Raw genomic sequence first — 19974 nt, forward strand, 5'->3', positions numbered from 1 at the left:
CTGTTCCTGGCTCTGACTGCTCTTTCTGCTCGGTCTCTGACTTCTGTCAGCATGGTGGAAAGAGATTGTATGCCGATATCCACAATGGAGAGAGGAGAGAAAGCATGTACAGTCTCCAAGAGGGTAGAGAAATTAGGTTGTAGATAAGGAGGAAAGCATTTGAAAAGCAAATAAGTGCAGGATAGAGGTTGTTGTGATATATAAGCAAAGGAAGATGGATACACCCCAGGGCACAGCTCGTATCATTACATTAATTTAGGGATCTGGATCCGGAGCAGTTTTTTTAGCACGACGATACCAGGAAACATGTTGCTTGTGTAACTGAGCAACCTTCATGGTCTAAAAGTGCTACAATGGCCTTCAGGATGTCCGGACTGGTCTCCCATCGTTGGTAATTGCTGCCAGCAGCGGATCTTGACTACTTATAGTGCATTCGGCGCTGCAGAGCCGTCTTCAGACAACCATACGTAACCTCATTGATTGCGGCCAAAGCAGGAAAGTCCAGGGATATCTTCATGTGTCGCTCATATAAACATTCCATCAACAGCACTCCATAATATTGCAAAAAAAAAAAGTGTGACAAATGATACAAAACATACTACATGTGTAACTTAAGAGTAAAGAAGACACATAATGCCATTCATAGAAACAAACTGTGCAAGTTTCCGGAAAACAAAATAATAAATCCATTAGGTTGTAAATAGGTGTGTATTAGGCTCAAATTTAATGAATGAAATCAGATAGCGGTTTGTGGTCTGATGCCCCCGGGGTGTCTGCAGAAGTCAGAGTTATCTGTTGTGTGGCCCTTACGGATCCATGCATAATGATACTTTGTTATAGTAAATCTGCTCTAATTCTACCCCCAAAAACACAAAATATATAGGAAAAATAAAACAAACATACTAATTTCCAACATCAGCTGTTATTTATATTGCACATAAGGGAATTTATCAGGACATTAAAGGTTCAACAGTGTCAATCTGCTGCCGTAAAGCCACTGAACGTACGTCGTTTTCATCTTCATCTGTAGTTCCATGTAAGAAGTAATGTCTGGCAGATATGTTCCATAGGATAACTATGGACCACCAGAGACCCCTCTAGAGCTCCATAAACACTGCTTTGTTAACACTTGTCTAGCTATTCTAGTAGCTAGTCTTAAAGTCCACTCGTGAGTAGTTTTATAAGTTGAGTGTTCCTTTAAAGCACCACTCCGGCATTTTATTTTCCCAGGCAGGAGTGCTACTTTCAATGTAAACCTCCTTGCCCTAGGTATTGTACTCCCCAACCTGCATTTTCATCTTTTTTCAGTGCTGCTCCGGTCCTGCGGTGCCATCCTGTGTCTGTAACGTCTGACTGGTCTGAAGTCAAAAGTTACATCACATACTCTCAATAGAAGTCTATGAGAGCCAGAACAAGGCCAGAACAAGGCTCTCATAGACTTGTATTGAGATATCATCTCTGGCGCTCTCCATAAAACACTGGAGCTGCTGGCAGGGGACATCACCGGAGCAGCGCTGGAAACTGATGAAGATGGTGGCAAGTGGATATAACACAGAGGGCAGGGGACTTGCATTTAAAGCACCACTCCAGTGCTGAAAAAACAAAATGCTGGAGTGTTACTTTAAAGGGAATCTGTCAGCTGTTGTTTGCTATGCAATCTGAGAGCTGTATAATGTAGTCGCAGAGAGCCTGATTCAGCCATGTGTCACTTGCTATAGTTTCAATACAATCAGTGTTTTATCAGCAGGAGATTATCACCACAGGACTTGGTGTCTTGTGCCAGGCAGTCCAGCTAATCTGTGTAACCCCGCCCCCTCCTCTGATTGGGAGCTTCCTGAGATGTGGGTGGGGTTATACAGCTCAGCAGTCAAAACACTGCTATATGGACAGCAGCAAAAACAGGGATTTTATCAATACGCCACTACGCATACTAGTAAGTGACACACTGCTGCAATCAGGCTCTCAGCCTCTACATTATATTTTATTAGCAGAGAATTTTCACTGCAGGACTTGGTGTCTTGTGCCAGGCAGTCCAGCTAATCTGTGCAACCCCTCCCTCACCACTGATTGGCAGCTTCCTGAGATCTGAGTGGGGTTATACAGCTTAGGCTGCGCGCACATCAGCGGTATTCTGCCACAATGCCGGATCCGTCAGAAATGCGGTACAGTTCAATAGAGTGGAATCGCGGGAAGATAAGGTCAAATGCGGTCACATGCGGCCGCGGCCAAATGTGACCGCATGTGACCTTATCTTGCCACGATTCCATTTAACTGTATTGAACTGTACCGCATTTCTGACGGATTTGGCATTGCGTCAGAATACCGCTGATGTGAAGCCAGCCTTAGTAATCACAGCATTGCTATATCTACAGCAGAGAAAACAGGGATTTTATCAAAACTCCACTAAACATGCCAGTAAGTGACACACCGCTGCTATCAGGCTCTCAGCCCCTACCCCTACATTTTATTTTATTAGCAGGAGATTATCACCGCAGGACTAGGTGACTTGTGCCAGACAGTCCAGCTAATCTATATAACCCTGCCCCTACCACTGATTGGCTCTTCCTGAGATGTGGGTGGGGTTATACAGCTCAGCAGTCACAGCACAGCAGAGAAAACAGGGATTTTATAAAAACTCCACTAAGCATACCAGTAAGTGACACACTGCTGCAATCAGGCTCTCAGCCCCTACAGCATGCTGCTCTCAATTACATAGCAAAAAACTGCTAAAAAGGTTCCTTTTAAAGCTACATTCTCACGTTGCATTTTTTTTTCTGGTGCACAATTGTGGCAGTTCTACTGTGACTGTGGAAAAAAAAAAACCAAAACCCATCATATGAATGTAGCCTGACGATGCCACTACACACTGTATCCCCTGGTCACACCTATATCATACACAATCCTCACAATACTGATCCCTTTGTAGCATTTTTTTTCCCTATGTTTTTTAAAAATTACAGAAACGTTTCGAAATATATGAAGTCTAAACACTGTTACAATAATGTCTTTTTTTTCTGTCCACCTGATATAGAAACATTGCCCGTTCCAGAAGCACAAAGTATCTCCAGTATAAGGTCTGCCCGGACCATCGCTCATAGGGCACCGCACATTATAGGGTCATCCGGAGGACAAATATGGCGTCTCACTGTGGTAATTGTAATCGGGGCAAACTTTTTGTACCAGTTTATAGTCTATGCTGAAAAAAGCGATATAAATGCAAATGACCTTGAAGGGTTTCGAGCACAGCCAGGAGACGTGGCTTTGGGTTTGTTCTTGGTAACAGATCTTAGAGGGGTCAAAGTTGCACAAAGCAGTCTTCTTTGCCCGGTCCGTTTTCTCGTACTCAATCCTACAGTTAAAGGACTTGGAATCCTTGTTCTCCAGAGTCGACTGAGCAGACGTTTCGAACTCCACCACCTTGGAAGGAGGAACGAGGCTCACCGAAACGTTCCCAAGCCCCGTGGAGTTATGGCGAAAATAAACGCTGAACGTCCCATTTCCGTGATCTACAATTTTCCCCGTGATGAGAAGGTTCAACTTGACAGTTTTAATGTTGGAATGAAAATCCCCCCAGCCAAACATCTTTTTGAATTTTCCCGTTTTTACTATGGGCCGACGTTTAGTTCGTACCAAGGACTCTTGAGAGTGGGTAACATTGGACAGCCAGTTCCAGAAGTGTTCTGTGGTGTCGAAATAAGACAGCTGGGCTTGTCTCTGAAGCGCCGACTGCTTGACGAAGAGACGGAGAGGGCTGTGCAGACGGGGATGGGCCACGTTGTTCAACAGGTTTTCCGAGGTGTCCTTGTCGTCCCACTTTAGGGCGTTCGTGGTGCGGGGAATTTCCTTATCACATATGATCTGTTGGAATTAAAAAAAGAAAACAGTTACATTAGTTACAAGATATGTTATTGATAACAAGCATTTCTAGATTAGTGCGTTCTTATAACAGCTCTACACACTGTACATACACCAGGAAAGAAAAGTCATGGAGTTATGGAAATCACAGAGTGGAGACATTACAAATCTGCAAATGATGAAGAAATGGAAAGATTTTCAAAACATCTGGATTGTTTCAGTTTGGAGTGCAAATATCCCGTCACCTACAGCCTCTGCTGCTATCACTAAGATTAATTATTAATGGGTGTCTGAGGAAGGTTTGGCCACTGAAAGCACTGAGGCAAATCATCAAGATCCACTGCTGGCAGCTCCTGCGTAATCACTGATCAATGACGTTCCAGATGCACTCAATGGAGACAAGTCCAGAGATGTGCAGCCAGGGGAGACAAGCCCAGAGACGCTGCAGCCAGGGGAGACAAGTCCAGAGATGCTGCAGCCAGGGGAGACAAGTCCAGAGATGCTGCAGCCAGGGGAGACAAGTCCAGAGATGCTGCAGCCAGGGGAGACAAGTCCAGAGATGCTGCAGCCAGGGGAGACAAACCCAGAGATGCTGCAGCCAGGGGAGACAAACCCAGAGATGCTGCACCCAGGGGAGACAAGTCCAGAGATGCTGCAGCCAGGGGAGACAAGTCCAGAGATGCTGCAGCCAGGGGAGACAAGTCCAGAGATGCTGCAGCCAGGGGAGACAAACCCAGAGATGCTGCAGCCAGGGGAGACAAACCCAGAGATGCTGCAGCCAGGGGAGACAAGTCCAGAGATGCTGCAGCCAGGGGATACAAGTCCAGAGATGCTGCAGCCAGGGGAGACAAGTCCAGAGATGCTGCAGCTATGGGAGACAAGTCCAGAGATGCTGCAGCCAGGGGAGACAAGTCCAGAGATGCTGCAGCCAGGGGAGACAAACCCAGAGATGCTGCAGCCAGGGGAGACAAACCCAGAGATGCTGCAGCCAGGGGAGACAAGTCCAGAGACGCTGCAGCCACAGGACACGAGTCCGGAGATGCTGCAGCCACGGGAGACGAATTTGGAGATGCAGCTAGAAGACACAAGTTCAGAGACGCTATAGCCATGAGAGACAAGTCCGGAGACGCTGCAGCCATGAGAGACAAACCCATAAATGCTGTAAGGCAGGGGAGACAAGTCAGTAGATGCTGGAACAAGCAGAGACAAGTGTGGAGACGCTGCAGCCAGGGGAGACAAGTTCGGAGACACTGTAGCCATGGGAGACATGTCCGGAGACTCTGCAGCCAGGTGAAACAACTCTGGAGATGATACAGCCATGGAAGACAAGTCTGGAAATGCTGCAGCCAGGTGAGACCACTCCAAAGATGCTGCAGCTATTGGGGCATGTTTAGGCCACACAGGCTGCTCACAGTAATACAACCAATATGCAGCATGGTGCTTTGTGTTGAAAAATGGCTTCTGGGACACTGTAATTTGGTTGTGGAACCAGTGGTATTGCCATTTCACCAATATATTGCTGAGCTGTTTAACTTGAATGAGGACAAGACTGTTCTGGTGACTACATTATGCCACCCTGTACAATATCCTGGGAGTAGGAGGGATCAGTATGACGTTCCATCATGTGGCCTGTCCATGGTGTTACCAACGTGGTCTCCAGACTAATCTCTGGCTATTTTTGCATCTAAAACAAAAACCGAATTCATAAAGAGGACAGACCCCTATTCAGGCCTCCTTTGCCGTTATGCTCTGCACCATGATAGCCATGAAAAGCAGTAGCAAGTGGTTAGTGGACACCGGTAGTTGGATGTCCGGCTCGTAGCCCAATATTGTTCAAACACTTTCTGTAGACACTGATTAATATCTTAGGCTTAGACTTGCTATGCGATATCCAATATCAATTGCACTACAGAATGGATCAATTGCGGAACCGATGGTACATCCCCTTCTCCAAAGTGTCCCAGGACTGGTCAGCTCCAGGCCACGTGTTGCTAGTGTTACCGGGAGCAGTCTGCATGACCTTAATATGCTCCCATGGTGGCAGCATATCCATATTTGTCTCCCGTGGTAGCAGCCTCTCTGGACTGGTCTCCCGTGGCTGCAGCATCTGTGGACTTGTCTCTATTGAGCAAATCTGGATGTCATTGATCGGTGATTACACAGGCGCTGCCAGCAGAGGATCTTGATGATTTGCCCAAGTGCATTCAGCGGCAGAACCTTCCTCAAACAACCATTATTAACCTTAGCTATGGCAGCCGAGGCTGGGCGTGCCGGGATTTCAGCACGTGGCTCATACTCCACACTGAATTCATAAAAATGTTTTGAAAAATTTGTTTTCATTTTTTAATCATTTGCAGAACAATAACTTGTCTAACTATTCTATGGTTTCCATAATACCCAGGTTATAGCACCTGTAAATATACAATTATATACAGGAGATGCCCAGGTTATACCAGCTGTACATATATAATTATATACAGGAGATGCCCAGGTTATACCAGCTGTAAATATATAATTATATACAGGAGATGCCCAGGTTATACCAGCTGTACATATATAATTATATACAGGAGATACCCAGGTTATACCAGCTGTACATATATAATTATATACAGGAGATGCCCAGGTTATACTAGCTGTACATATATAATTATATACAGGAGATGCCCAGGTTATACCAGCTGTACATATATAATTATATACAGGGGATGTCCAGGTTATACCGGCTGTACATATATAATTATATACAGGAGATGCCCAGGTTATACCAGCTGTACATATATAATTATATACAGGAGATGCCCAGGTTATACCAGCTGTACATATATAATTATATACATGAGATGCCCAGGTTATACCGGCTGTACATATATAATTATATACAGGAGATGCTCAGGTTATACCAGCTGTACATGTATAATTATATACAGGAGATGCCCAGCTTATACCGGCTGTACATATATAATTATATACAGGAGATGCCCAGGTTATACCAGCTGTACATATATAATTATATACAGGAGATGCTCAGGTTATACCGGCTGTACATATATAATTATATACAGGAGATGCCCAGGTTATACCAGCTGTACATATATAATTATATACAGGAGATGCCCAGGTTATACCGGCTGTACATATATAATTATATACAGGAGATGCCCAGGTTATACCAGCTGTACATATATAATTATATACAGGAGATGCCCAGGTTATACCAGCTGTACATATATAATTATATACATGAGATGCCCAGGTTATACCGGCTGTACATGTATAATTATATACAGGAGATGCTCAGGTTATACCAGCTGTACATGTATAATTATATACAGGAGATGCCCAGCTTATACCGGCTGTACATATATAATTATATACAGGAGATGCCCAGGTTATACCAGCTGTACATATATAATTATATACATGAGATGCCCAGGTTATACCGGCTGTACATATATAATTATATACAGGAGATGCTCAAGTTATACCAGCTGTAAATATATAATTATATACAGGAGATGCCCGGGTTATACCGGCTGTACATATATAATTATATACAGAAAATGCCCTTGTTATACCAGCTGTACATATATAATTATATACAGAAAATGCCCTGGTTATACCGGCTGTACATATATAATTACATACATTAGATGCCCAGGTTATAACAGCTGTACATATATAATTATATACAGGAGATGCCCAGGTTATACCAGCTGCACATATATAATTATATACAGGAGATACCCGGGTTATACCGGCTGTACATATATAATTATATACAGGAGATGCCCAGGTTATATCAGCTGTACATATGTAATTATATACAGGAGATGCCCAGGTTATACCGGCTGTACATATATAATTATATACAGGAGATGCCCAGGTTATACCAGCTGTACATATATAATTATATACAGGAGATGCCCGGGTTATACCGGCTGTACATATATAATTATATACAGGAGATGCCCGGGTTATACCGGCTGTACATATATAATTATATACAGGAGATGCCCAGGTTATACCGGCTGTACATATATAATTATATACAGGAGATGTCCGGGTTATACCGGCTGTACATATATAATTATATACAGGAGATGCCCGGGTTATACCGGCTGTATATATATAATTATATACAGGAGATGCCCGGGTTATACCGGCTGTATATATATAATTATATACAGGAGATACCCAGGTTATACCGGCTGTACATATATAATTATATACAGGAGATACCCAGGTTATACCGGCTGTACATATATAATTATATACAGGAGATGCCCGGGTTATACCGGCTGTACATATATAATTATATACAGGAGATGCCCGGGTTATACCGGCTGTACATGTATAATTATATACAGGAGATGCCCGGGTTATATCGGCTGTACATACATAATTATATACAGGAGATGCCAGGTTATACCAGCTGTACATATATAATTATATACAGGAGATGCACAGGTTATACCAGCTGTACATATATAATTATATACAGGAGATGCCCGGGTTATACCAGCTGTACATATATAATTATATACAGGAGATGCCCGGGTTATACCAGCTGTACATATATAATTATATACAAGAGATGCCCGGGTTATACCAGCTGTACATATATAATTATATACAGGAGATGCCCAGGTTATACCGGCTGTACATATATAATTATATACAGGAGATGCCCAGGTTATACCAGCTGTACATATATAATTATATACAGGGGATGCCCGGGTTATACCGGCTGTACATATATAATTATATACAGGAGATGCCCAGGTTATACCAGCTGTACATATATAATTATATACAGGGGATGCCCGGGTTATACCGGCTGTACATATATAATTATATACAGGAGATGCCCAGGTTATATCAGCTGTACATATATAATATACAGGAGATGTCCAGGTTATACCGGCTGTACATATATAATTATATACAGGAGATGCCCAGGTTATACCGGCTGTACATATATAATTATATACAGGAGATGCCCAGGTTATACCAGCTGTACATATATAATTATATACAGGGGATGCCCGGGTTATACCGGCTGTACATATATAATTATATACAGGAGATGCCCAGGTTATACCGGCTGTACATATATAATTATATACAGGAGATGCCCAGGTTATACCAGCTGTACATATATAATTATATACAGGGGATGCCCGGGTTATACCGGCTGTACATATATAATTATATACAGGAGATGCCCAGGTTATATCGGCTGTACATATATAATTATATACAGGAGATGCCCAGGTTATACCGGCTGTACATATATAATTATATACAGGAGATGCCCAGGTTATACCAGCTGTACATATATAATTATATACAGGGGATGCCCGGGTTATACCGGCTGTACATATATAATTATATACAGGGGATGCCCAGGTTATACCAGCTGTACATATATAATTATATACAGGGGATGCCCGGGTTATACCGGCTGTACATATATAATTATATACAGGAGATACCCAGGTTATACCAGCTGTACATATATAATTATATACAGGAGATGCCCGGGTTATACCGGCTGTACATATATAATTATATACAGGAGATGCCCAGGTTATACCAGCTGTACATATATAATTATATACAGGAGATGCCAGGTTATACCGGCTGTACATATATAATTATATACAGGGGATGCCCAGGTTATACCAGCTGTACATATATAATTATATACAGGGGATGCCCGGGTTATACCGGCTGTACATATATATTTATATACAGGAGATACCCAGGTTATACCGGCTGTACATATATAATTATATACAGGAGATGCCCAGGTTATACCGGCTGTACATATATAATTATATACAGGAGATGCCCAGGTTATACCAGCTGTACATATATAATTATATACAGGAGATGCCCAGGTTATACCAGCTGTACATATATAATTATATACAGGAGATGCCCGGGTTATACCGGCTGTACATATATAATTATATACAGGAGATGCCCAGGTTATACCAGCTGTACATATATAATTATATACAAGAGATACCCAGGTTATACCAGCTGTACATGTATAATTATATACAGGAGATGCCCAGGTTATACCGGCTGTAGATATATAATTATATACAGGAGATGCCCAGGATATACCAGCTGTACGTATATAATTGTATACAGGAGATGTCCAGGTTATACCGGCTGTACATGTATAATTATATACAGGAGATGCCCAGGTTATACCGGCTGTACATATATAATTATATACAGGAGATACCCAGGTTATACCAGCTGTACATATATAATTATACACAGGGGATGCCCAGGTTATACCGGCTGTACATATATAATTATATACAGGAGATGCCCAGGTTATACCAGCTGTACATATATAATTACAAAGCATAATCCCCAGGTTATACCGGCTGTACATATATAATTATATACAGGGGATGCCCAGGTTATACTGGCTGTACATATATAATTATATACAGGAGATGCCCGGGTTATACCGGCTGTACATATATAACTATATACAGGAGATGCCCAGGTTATACCGGCTGTACATATATAATTATATACAGGAGATGCCCAGGTTATACCGGCTGTACATATATAATTATATACAGGAGATGCCCAGGTTATACCAGCTGTACATATATAATTACAAAGCATAATCCCCAGGTTATACCGGCTGTACATATATAATTATATACAGGGGATGTCCAGGTTATACTGGCTGTACATATATAATTATATACAGGAGATGCCCGGGTTATACCGGCTGTACATATATAACTATATACAGGAGATGCCCAGGTTATACCGGCTGTACATATATAATTATATACAGGAGATGCCCAGGTTATACCGGCTGTACATATATAATTATATAAAGGAGATGCCCGGGTTATACTGGCTGTACATATATAATTATATACAGGAGATGCCCAGGTTATACCGGCTGTACATATATAATTATATACAGGAGATGCCCAGGTTATACCAGCTGTACATATATAATTATATACAGGAGATGCCCAGGTTATACCGGCTGTACATATATAATTATATACAGGAGATGTCCGGGTTATACCGGCTGTACATATATAATTATACACAGGAGATGCCCGGGTTATACCGGCTGTACATATATAATTATATACAGGAGATGCCCAGGTTATACCAGCTGTACATATATAATTATATACAGGAGATGCCCAGGTTATACCAGCTGTACATATATAATTATATACAGGAGATGCCCAGGTTATACCGGCTGTACATATATAATTATATACAGGAGATGCCCAGGTTATACCGGCTGTACATATATAATTATATACAGGAGATGCCCAGGTTATACCGGATGTACATATATAATTATATACAGGAGAGGCCCAGGTTATACCGGCTGTACATATATAATTATATACAGGAGAGGCCCAGGTTATACCGGCTGTACATATATAATTATATACAGGAGATGCCCAGGTTATATCAGCTGTACATATATAATTATATACAGGAGAGGCCCAGGTTATACCGGATGTACATATATAATTATATACAGGAGAGGCCCAGGTTATACCGGCTGTACATATATAATTATATACAGGAGAGGCCCAGGTTATACCAGCTGTACATATATAATTATATACAGGAGAGGCCCAGGTTATACCAGCTGTACATATATAATTATATAAAGGAGACGCCCAGGTTATACCAGCTGTACATATATAATTATATACAGGAGATGCCCAGGTTATACCAGATGTACATATATAATTATATACAGGAGATGCCCAGGTTATACCAGCTGTACATATATAATTATATACAGGAGATGCCCAGGTTATACCAGCTGTACATATATAATTATATACAGGAGAGGCCCAGGTTATACCAGCTGTACATATATAATTATATACAGGAGATACCCAGGTTATACCGGCTGTACATATATAATTATATACAGGAGATGCCCAGGTTATACCAGCTGTACATATATAATTATATACAGGAGATGCCCAGGTTATACCAGCTGTACATATATAATTATATACAGGAGATACCCAGGTTATACCAGCTGTACATATATAATTATATACAGGAGATGCCCAGGTTATACCGGCTGTATATATATAATTATATACAGGAGATGCCCGGGTTATACCAGCTGTACATATGTAATTATATACAGGAGATGCCCAGGTTATACCAGCTGTACATATATAATTATATACAGGAGATGCCCAGGTTATACCAGCTGTACATATATAATTATATACAGGAGAGGCCCAGGTTATACCGGATGTACATATATAATTATATACAGGAGAGGCCCAGGTTATACCGGCTGTACATATATAATTATATACAGGAGAGGCCCAGGTTATACCAGCTGTACATATATAATTATATATAGGAGAGGCCCAGGTTATACCAGCTGTACATATATAATTATATACAGGAGAGGCCCAGGTTATACCGGATGTACATATATAATTATATACAGGAGAGGCCAAGGTTATACCGGCTGTACATATATAATTATATACAGGAGATGCCCGGGTTATACCGGCTGTACATATATAATTATATACAGGAGAGGCCCAGGTTATACCAGCTGTACATATATAATTACAAAGCATAATCCCCAGGTTATAGCAGTATTATTCTAGATGCCTGTTTCTCGGGGTGCAGACGTATCAGGGTCCCCTTCACTTTGTATATGGCTTTTCTGGGGCCCCTTACGCAGGTGGGCGCCTTCCCCTTCTCCCTATTTTATCTTGGTGGCGTTTTTCAGGCCATTTTAATACCTAACTACAAAAGAATTAAGAAAAAATTCACTTTCAAAAGAAAAATGTCGGCACTTAATCTGTCGGCGCGCGCAGATCTGAAGACATTTATCAAACCTTGAGTAATTTGTGTCTTGGCTCGGCTTCTGAATTTCAGTAAAGCATCTGTGGCCGCAGATTCCCCGATATTACTGTGGCTGCGATGTGCCGTCCGGCAAGATTAATAACATGAATGTGTTTTACATCAATTAGAGGAGGGAATTGACGTTCCTTTGTGGGAGAAGGCGACAGCCTTAACAATACCCATCAGGGCCGGACGAGCTTTTCACGGCTTTTTTTTCTTCTTGAGACTTGTGTCTATATTGATTTTTAATTTTCTGACTAATAAATGGCCAGAAAAAAGCTCATTGTGTGATGTATTGTGTAGTACCGCTAACACGGCTGTAGTGCCGCAATCAGTGAGGCTGAGAAAGAGAAAATGTTTCCCAATAAAATGGCCATAGCCTTAGAAACTAAAAAAACGTGGCCCTATAACCCGATACTACCTGCGCCACCATTGGCCCCAATAACATTGGCCCCCCAAAACTCACGGCCAGTGGCATAACTTGAGGTGTGCCAGGGTCCCCAACTATCAGGGGTAATATCTGGTACTCACTTATTACTCTCCTGCTTTCACCCCTGATTTGACACAAATTGTTCGAACTTCCGGTAATTTTGAATGCACTTCCTAGTTTATTGATTGGACAATTTGGGGATGGGGTGTGGATTGGCGGGGGAGGGGGGGGAGGCTGGGGCTTGCACCCTATTGTGGATTCACCGGCCTTCAGTAAATGTTTGCAACCATCAGGATTGCTTTGCAGCTCCATACATGCTGAGCGCTATTCCACAACCGCTCTAAACCAGTACATGACAAAGACCACTTAACTAAAAAGAAGTAACAGTTCATCAATACTTTAAGACATGAAGATCAGCCAATCCAGAAAATTGCTAGAAACTTGAAGGTGCATTTATAAAAACATCAATCACTATGGTGAAAGTAGCTCTTAAGGAACACTGAGCACAACGTCTGCTGCAGAGGATAAGTTCATCAAAGTTACCAACTTCAGAAACTACTAATTGACAGCATCTCAGATAATAGCTCTCAGAAATTATGCACAGATATCAAGAACAAACACATCTCACCATCAACTGTCCAGAAGAGACAGACCTTTATGGGCAAATAGAGGTAAAGAAGTCACTAACCCTTAGAAAGACTTCTTTGGACATTAGATCAATAGAAATGTGTACCGTGAGTAGTCAAAATTTGAGATTTTTTTTAACCAATAGTCATGCCTTTGTGAAACGCAGAAAATTGGAGTGGTTGGATGGTTTCTACATGTGTGGATTCGACTATGGGGTGAACTCAATGGACTTAAGTCTACCTTCAACCTTAAAAATCTTTGAAACTATAAGCCTGGTGGGGAAGGGGGTTGGTGCTTTGCTGTGACACTAGTCATGATTTACTCCAGGCACACTTACCTATCATGGCCACCATAACATTCTGCACCAAGATGGTTTGTACATAGTGGGACCATCATATGTACTGGAACAGGACAATGACCCAAAATATATTATTAGACTATTAGGGATTATGTGACCAAGAATGAGAGGGATGGATGTTGCATCAGATTACATGGCCTCCACAATCACCTGAAGGTTTTACAATGGCCCTCACAGTCCACTGATCTGAACATCATTGAAAATCTGTGGCTAGACCTCAAAAAAGAGCAGAGCATGCAAGACGAGCCAGGAATCTCACAGAACTGGAAGATGAGCCAGGAATCTCACAGAACCGGAAGACATCTCCAAGGAAGAATGGATGAAAATCCCTCAAACAAGAATTGAAAACACTCTTGGCTGCTTTTGGAAGCTGTGATGCTTGGGGTGCTAGTAGGTACTAACCATGCAGGTTGTCCAAACTTTTGCATTGGTCCATTTTCATTTTTTTTGCTAATCTTAAAATAGAAAACATGAAAAAATATATACCATATTTTTCAGATTATAAAATGTACTTTTCCTCCCAAAAATTTAGGAGGAAAGTGAGGGGTGCGTCTTATAATCCGGATGTAGCTTACCGGGAGGTGGTGGAGGGGAGTAGCAGGAGGCAGGGGCAATGCTGCGGCGGCTGTGCAGGGTCTGAACGGATGGGCACGGGCTGCGGCGGCTGAACACTGGTTGAGGCGGCGGTGAGTGCTTCAAACAATGGCGCCCGGAGTCTGTATGTGCGCAGATGAGGCTCTCGGCTCAAGATCTCATCTGTGCACACACCACCTCTGGCCCGTTGATCTCCCAGCAGTGGACTTAAGGAAAATGGCGCCCAGAGGTGGTGCGTGCGCAGATGAGATTTCAGGTGCCATTTCTTTGAAGCCCGCACTGCCGACCGAGCATCTGGGACACCTGCCACACTGCCTTGCTCTACACAACCTCCACAGCCAGCACAGCAACCACCACTGCTAGCACAGCCGCCCCCACCGCTGCCAGCACAGCAACCACCGCTGCCAGCACAGCAACCACCACTGCCAGCACAGCAACCACCACTGCTAGCATAACCACCCCCACCACTGCCAGCACAGCAACCACCACTGACAGCACAGCCGCCCCCACCGCTGCCAGCACAGCAACCACCGCTGCCAGCACAGCAACCACCACTGCTAGCATAACCACCCCCACCACTGCCAGCACAGCAACCACCGCTGCCAGCACAGCAACCACCACTGCCAGCACAGCAACCACCACTGCTAGCATAACCACCCCCACCACTGCCAGCACAGCAACCACCACTGCCAGCACAGCAACCACCACTGCTAGCACAGCCGCCCCCACCGCTGCCAGCACAGCAACCACCACTGCCAGCACAGCCCTCACCGCAGGCAGCACAGCAACCACCACTGTCAGCACAGCCGCCCCCACCGCTGCCAGCACAGCAACCACCACCACTGCCAGCACAGCAACCACCACTGCCAGCACAGCAACCACCACTGCCAGCACAGCCGCCCCCACCGCTGCCAGCACAGCAACCACCGCTGCCAGCACAGCAACCACCGCTGCCAGCACAGCAACCACCACCACTGCCAGCACAGAAACCACCACCACTGCCAGCACAGCAACCACCACTGCCAGCACAGCAACCACCACTGCCAGCACAGCCGCCCCCACCGCTGCCAGCACAGCAACCACCACTGCCAGCACAGCAACCACCACTGCCAGCACAGCCGCCCCCACCGCTGCCAGCACAGCAACCACCACTGCCAGCACAGCAACCACCACTGCCAGCACAGCCCGAACCGCAGCCAGCACAGCAACCACCGCAGCCAGCACAGCCCGAACCGCAGCCAGCACAGCCCCCACCGCAGCCAGCACAGCCCCCACCGCAGCCAGCACAGCCCCCAGCACAGCAACCACCACTGCCAGCATAACCACCCACCGCAGCCAGCACAACCACCCCCACCACAGCCAGCATAGCAACCACCGCTGCCAGCACAGCCGTCCCCACCGCTGCCAGCACAACCAACCCCACTGCTGCCAGCACAGCCGTTCCCACCACTGCCAGCACAGCCATACCCACCGCAGCCGTACCCGCCGCAGCCAGCACAGCAGCCAGTATCGCCCTACTCCAGCACCCTCCTGCTTCCAGAGACCACGCTCCACCACTGCTGCGGCCCCCTCCAGTAAGACACCAGCAGAGTACAAGACGGACCACATTTTTTTTTACCTTTTTTATCTCTAAATTTGGGGTACGTCTTATAATTCGGTGCATTTTATAAAACGAAAGATACGGTATATTTCTTTGCCTAAAATACAAAGGAAATGTGTCATCTGTAACTTTATGCGTTTTAGAGATCATTTCATCTTCAACTTGCTTAACTATTCATAATTACCGAAATTTTGACCAGGGGTGTCCAAACTTTTACATAGCACTTTATGTAAACAAAATGAGTACACACTGGTTAAAAACTAAATGAAATGATGGTTCCCTTCCCCTCGCTCTGGAATCAGCCTCGTATCCTCTCTGCAGAGTGCGGGAAGCTCGGGGAATACTTGATATTCAGAAAGTGAAACGATCGCCGGCTTCCCGCGGTACATTGCAGTGATATGGAAAGCATAGGGCTCGTAATTTTCTAAATGTGGTTCTTATTGAGCGAATTTGGTGCCAGGAATGGAAGCAATCTGCAACATTCGCCGATATGGACGGAGAACAGTTGGTTTTTAAGGGATTTTGTCTTTTTTAAAAAATTAAAAAATATATATATATTTTCCAGATCCAGGAGGACTTGCCATTTTCTGCTTCATGTAGTAATTAGAGCTGAAATGTTCTGAGCAGTAAAGTTACAATAATCCAGCACAATTGGAAACAATTAGGTAACAGATTATTGCAAATTGTAATTAATCAGGATCAGACGGTCACATTGCCTTATTGCTCACAGATCCACTACTTGTAAATGAGTAAAATCTACTTGCTTTTAGTGCTGTAGAGGTTAAGAACTCTTACCTATCTAGCTATCCTTTGGAGTCTTAATCCCAGGTGCAGATCTTTTGTGACTAATCCCCTTCACTATAAATAGTCACGTGTCTTACCATCTGATGCCGGTTATAGAATTTCTATTCTTATCCTGACAACTTTGGAAGGAGCTAGTCTCTGGAAGAAGCTGAGGAGTCGTGGCAATTGCAGCTGTGGTGTTTAGCTGCATTGGAGGAGCTTGTAGTATCCTACCAGCAAATACCTTATAAAACTATTAAAATTATATATATATATATATTCATTCACTGATTCATTATTAAAACCACCTAAACAAACCAATACATAAAGATATAGAATATACAGATAGAGTTTACAGATAGGACGTCCAAAAATATGACCTCCTTCTTTGGGGATCCACTCACTGTTTCCTAAGAGGATATATCTGCCCTACCTAACAATGGAGGTTTGACACCCTGAGTTTTAGTGGTGCCCCATGCCACGTCGGCTCTCACTATATGCTGTCCCCCTTCTCCCTGATTGCTCCCAGTCAGGATTAAATTAGTATTGAACAAATAGGGTATGTTAATAACATTAACCAAACCTATTCAGGAGGGATTTAATATAAACAGTACTTATCCCATGTGTTGTACAGGTAGTCAAGCAAGGACGCCATATAAATAATAGTCTATTTACAATTAAGTAACACACAGAAATTCTCCATCCCCCCACCTATTTATTGGGGTTCATCAGAAGACTGCCTCTGTATAAGTGTTACTTTTGTGTCTAGTTTCCCCCTGTCCGTCTCCCTTCCTTTGTGCTTTAGCATTACAGTGTTGAGACTGGTGCACCTGCCAGCCTTCTCACTAGCCAGGGTGAGATCAGGACAGCAAGGGGCCTAGGCACATGATCAACGATGGGGGAAAGGACACGTATATGGACATTATGGAGTGCAATGATCAGCCTCAGGTGAGTAGCAGGTGGTGACCCCGCTCCCTTTGCCCTAGCATCAGGACCCACAGTTGTATCATGTGCCTTGTGTACTCTGTGTGTTGTGGCGCTCTCCAGGAGTTACCTTATAACTGGTGTAAACCCTTTAGTCATTGCATAACACTTTTCTACATCCCTATCCCCAAGTAATTCTTTTTGTGAATCCACACATAAATAGTGCCCCTACTGAAGCCTCTTAGTGTTCCCGCACAGTTTAATACCTCTTTTATGGCTCCCATTCAGTAGGATGCTTTAAAGATGCCACCACAGTGCCACCTTACACACAGTGCAATACAACCACAGTGCCTCCTTTATACTTTTTGAAGCATTCATAATTCACCTTACACATTGATGCCCCCAAAGTGCCTCCCACACATATTGAAATGCCCACAGTGCCCACAAAAAGTGCCTCTTACACACAGTAGATGCCAACAGTGCCCTCACAAAGTATAATGCCTTTACACTGCCCTCACAAATTATAATGCCTCTACAGTGCCCTCACACAGTATAATGCCTGTACAGTGCCCTCATAAAGTACAATGCCTCTACAGTGCCCTCACAAAATATAATGCCTCTACAGTGCCCTCACACAGTATAATGCCTCCACAGTGCCCTCATAAAGTACAATGCCTCTACAGTGCCCTCACAAAATATAATGCCTCTACAGTGCCCTCACACAGTATAATGCCTCCACAGTGCCCTCACACAGTATAATGCCTCTACAGTGCCCTCACACAGTATAATGCCTCTACAGTGCCCTCACACAGTATAGTGCCTCTACAGTGCCCTCACACAGTATAATGTCTCTACAGTGCCCTCACACAGTATAATGCCTCCACAGTGCCCTCACACAGTATAATGTCTCTACAGTGCCCTCACACAGTATAATGCCTCTACAGTGCCCTCACACAGTATAATGTCTCTACAGTACAGTGCCCTCACAAAGTATAATGCCTCTACAGTGCCCTCACAAAGTATAATGCCTCTACAGTGCCCTCACAAAGTATAATGCCCCTACAGTGCCCTCACAAAGTATAATGCCTCTACAGTGCCCTCACAAAGTATAATGCCTCTACAGTGCCCTCACAAAGTATAATGCCTCCACAGTTCCCTCGCACAGTGAAATGCTTCTGTGGCGCCCTGGACTAGGCAGGTCGTCACAGGTAACACACAAACACCCCCACCCCACTAGACAGTAACATTAGCCAAACACAAAATCCTTGTTGCCTCCCTCCAGTGTCTGATGTCCACACCAGGTGGGGCGGAGCCAAGCGGTTGGCCCCACCCACCGAGGAGTTCACAGGCCTGGAGGCGGGAAAAGTGAGAGAACGAGTTTGGAGTTTAAGGGTATGTGCGCACGTTGCTTTTTACCTGCTTTTTACCTGCTTTTTTGCTGCTTTTTCTTCTGCGCTGTTTAATGCCAAAATGGATGTGTTCTTCTATTCAAGCAAAGTCTATGGGAATTTGGGTTTCTTGTTCACACTATGTTGTTCAAAATGCTGCCTTTTTGTGGCAGAACTTTGGTCAAAAACTCAGCTTTTCAAAGAAGCAACATGTCAATTGTTTTTGCCATTTGGGTTTTGCACTGCAAAGCTGAGTTTTTGACCAAAGTTCTGCCACAAAAAGGCAGCATTTTGAACAACATAGTGTGAACAAGAAACCCAAATTCCCATAGACTTTGCTTGAATAGAAGAACACATCCATTTTGGCATTAAACAGCGCAGAAGAAAAAGCAGCAAAAAAGCAGGTAAAAAGCAGGTAAAAAGCAACGTGCGCACATACCCTAAAGTGTGAGGAGTAAACACTTGGGTGTCTGGGTTTGTGGCCCAGGCACTGACAACAAGGTTG

General features: G+C 43.7%; 1 protein-coding gene across 1 annotated transcript in view; it reads right to left on the reverse strand.

Moving 5' to 3' along the window:
- Positions 1-1324: 1324 nt before the first annotated feature.
- The window catches only part of NXPH2 (neurexophilin 2), a 132976-nt gene continuing 114326 nt past the window's right edge, over positions 1325-19974 (reverse strand). Inside the window, exon 3 of the mRNA XM_075318805.1 lies at positions 1325-3858. Coding sequence (XP_075174920.1) covers positions 3118-3858 — 741 coding nt within the window. The 3' untranslated portion in view covers positions 1325-3117. The remainder of the gene's footprint in view (positions 3859-19974) is intronic.

The sequence above is a fragment of the Anomaloglossus baeobatrachus genome, chromosome 7 (genome assembly GCF_048569485.1).
Source record: "Anomaloglossus baeobatrachus isolate aAnoBae1 chromosome 7, aAnoBae1.hap1, whole genome shotgun sequence".
Taxonomy (NCBI): domain Eukaryota; kingdom Metazoa; phylum Chordata; class Amphibia; order Anura; family Aromobatidae; genus Anomaloglossus; species Anomaloglossus baeobatrachus.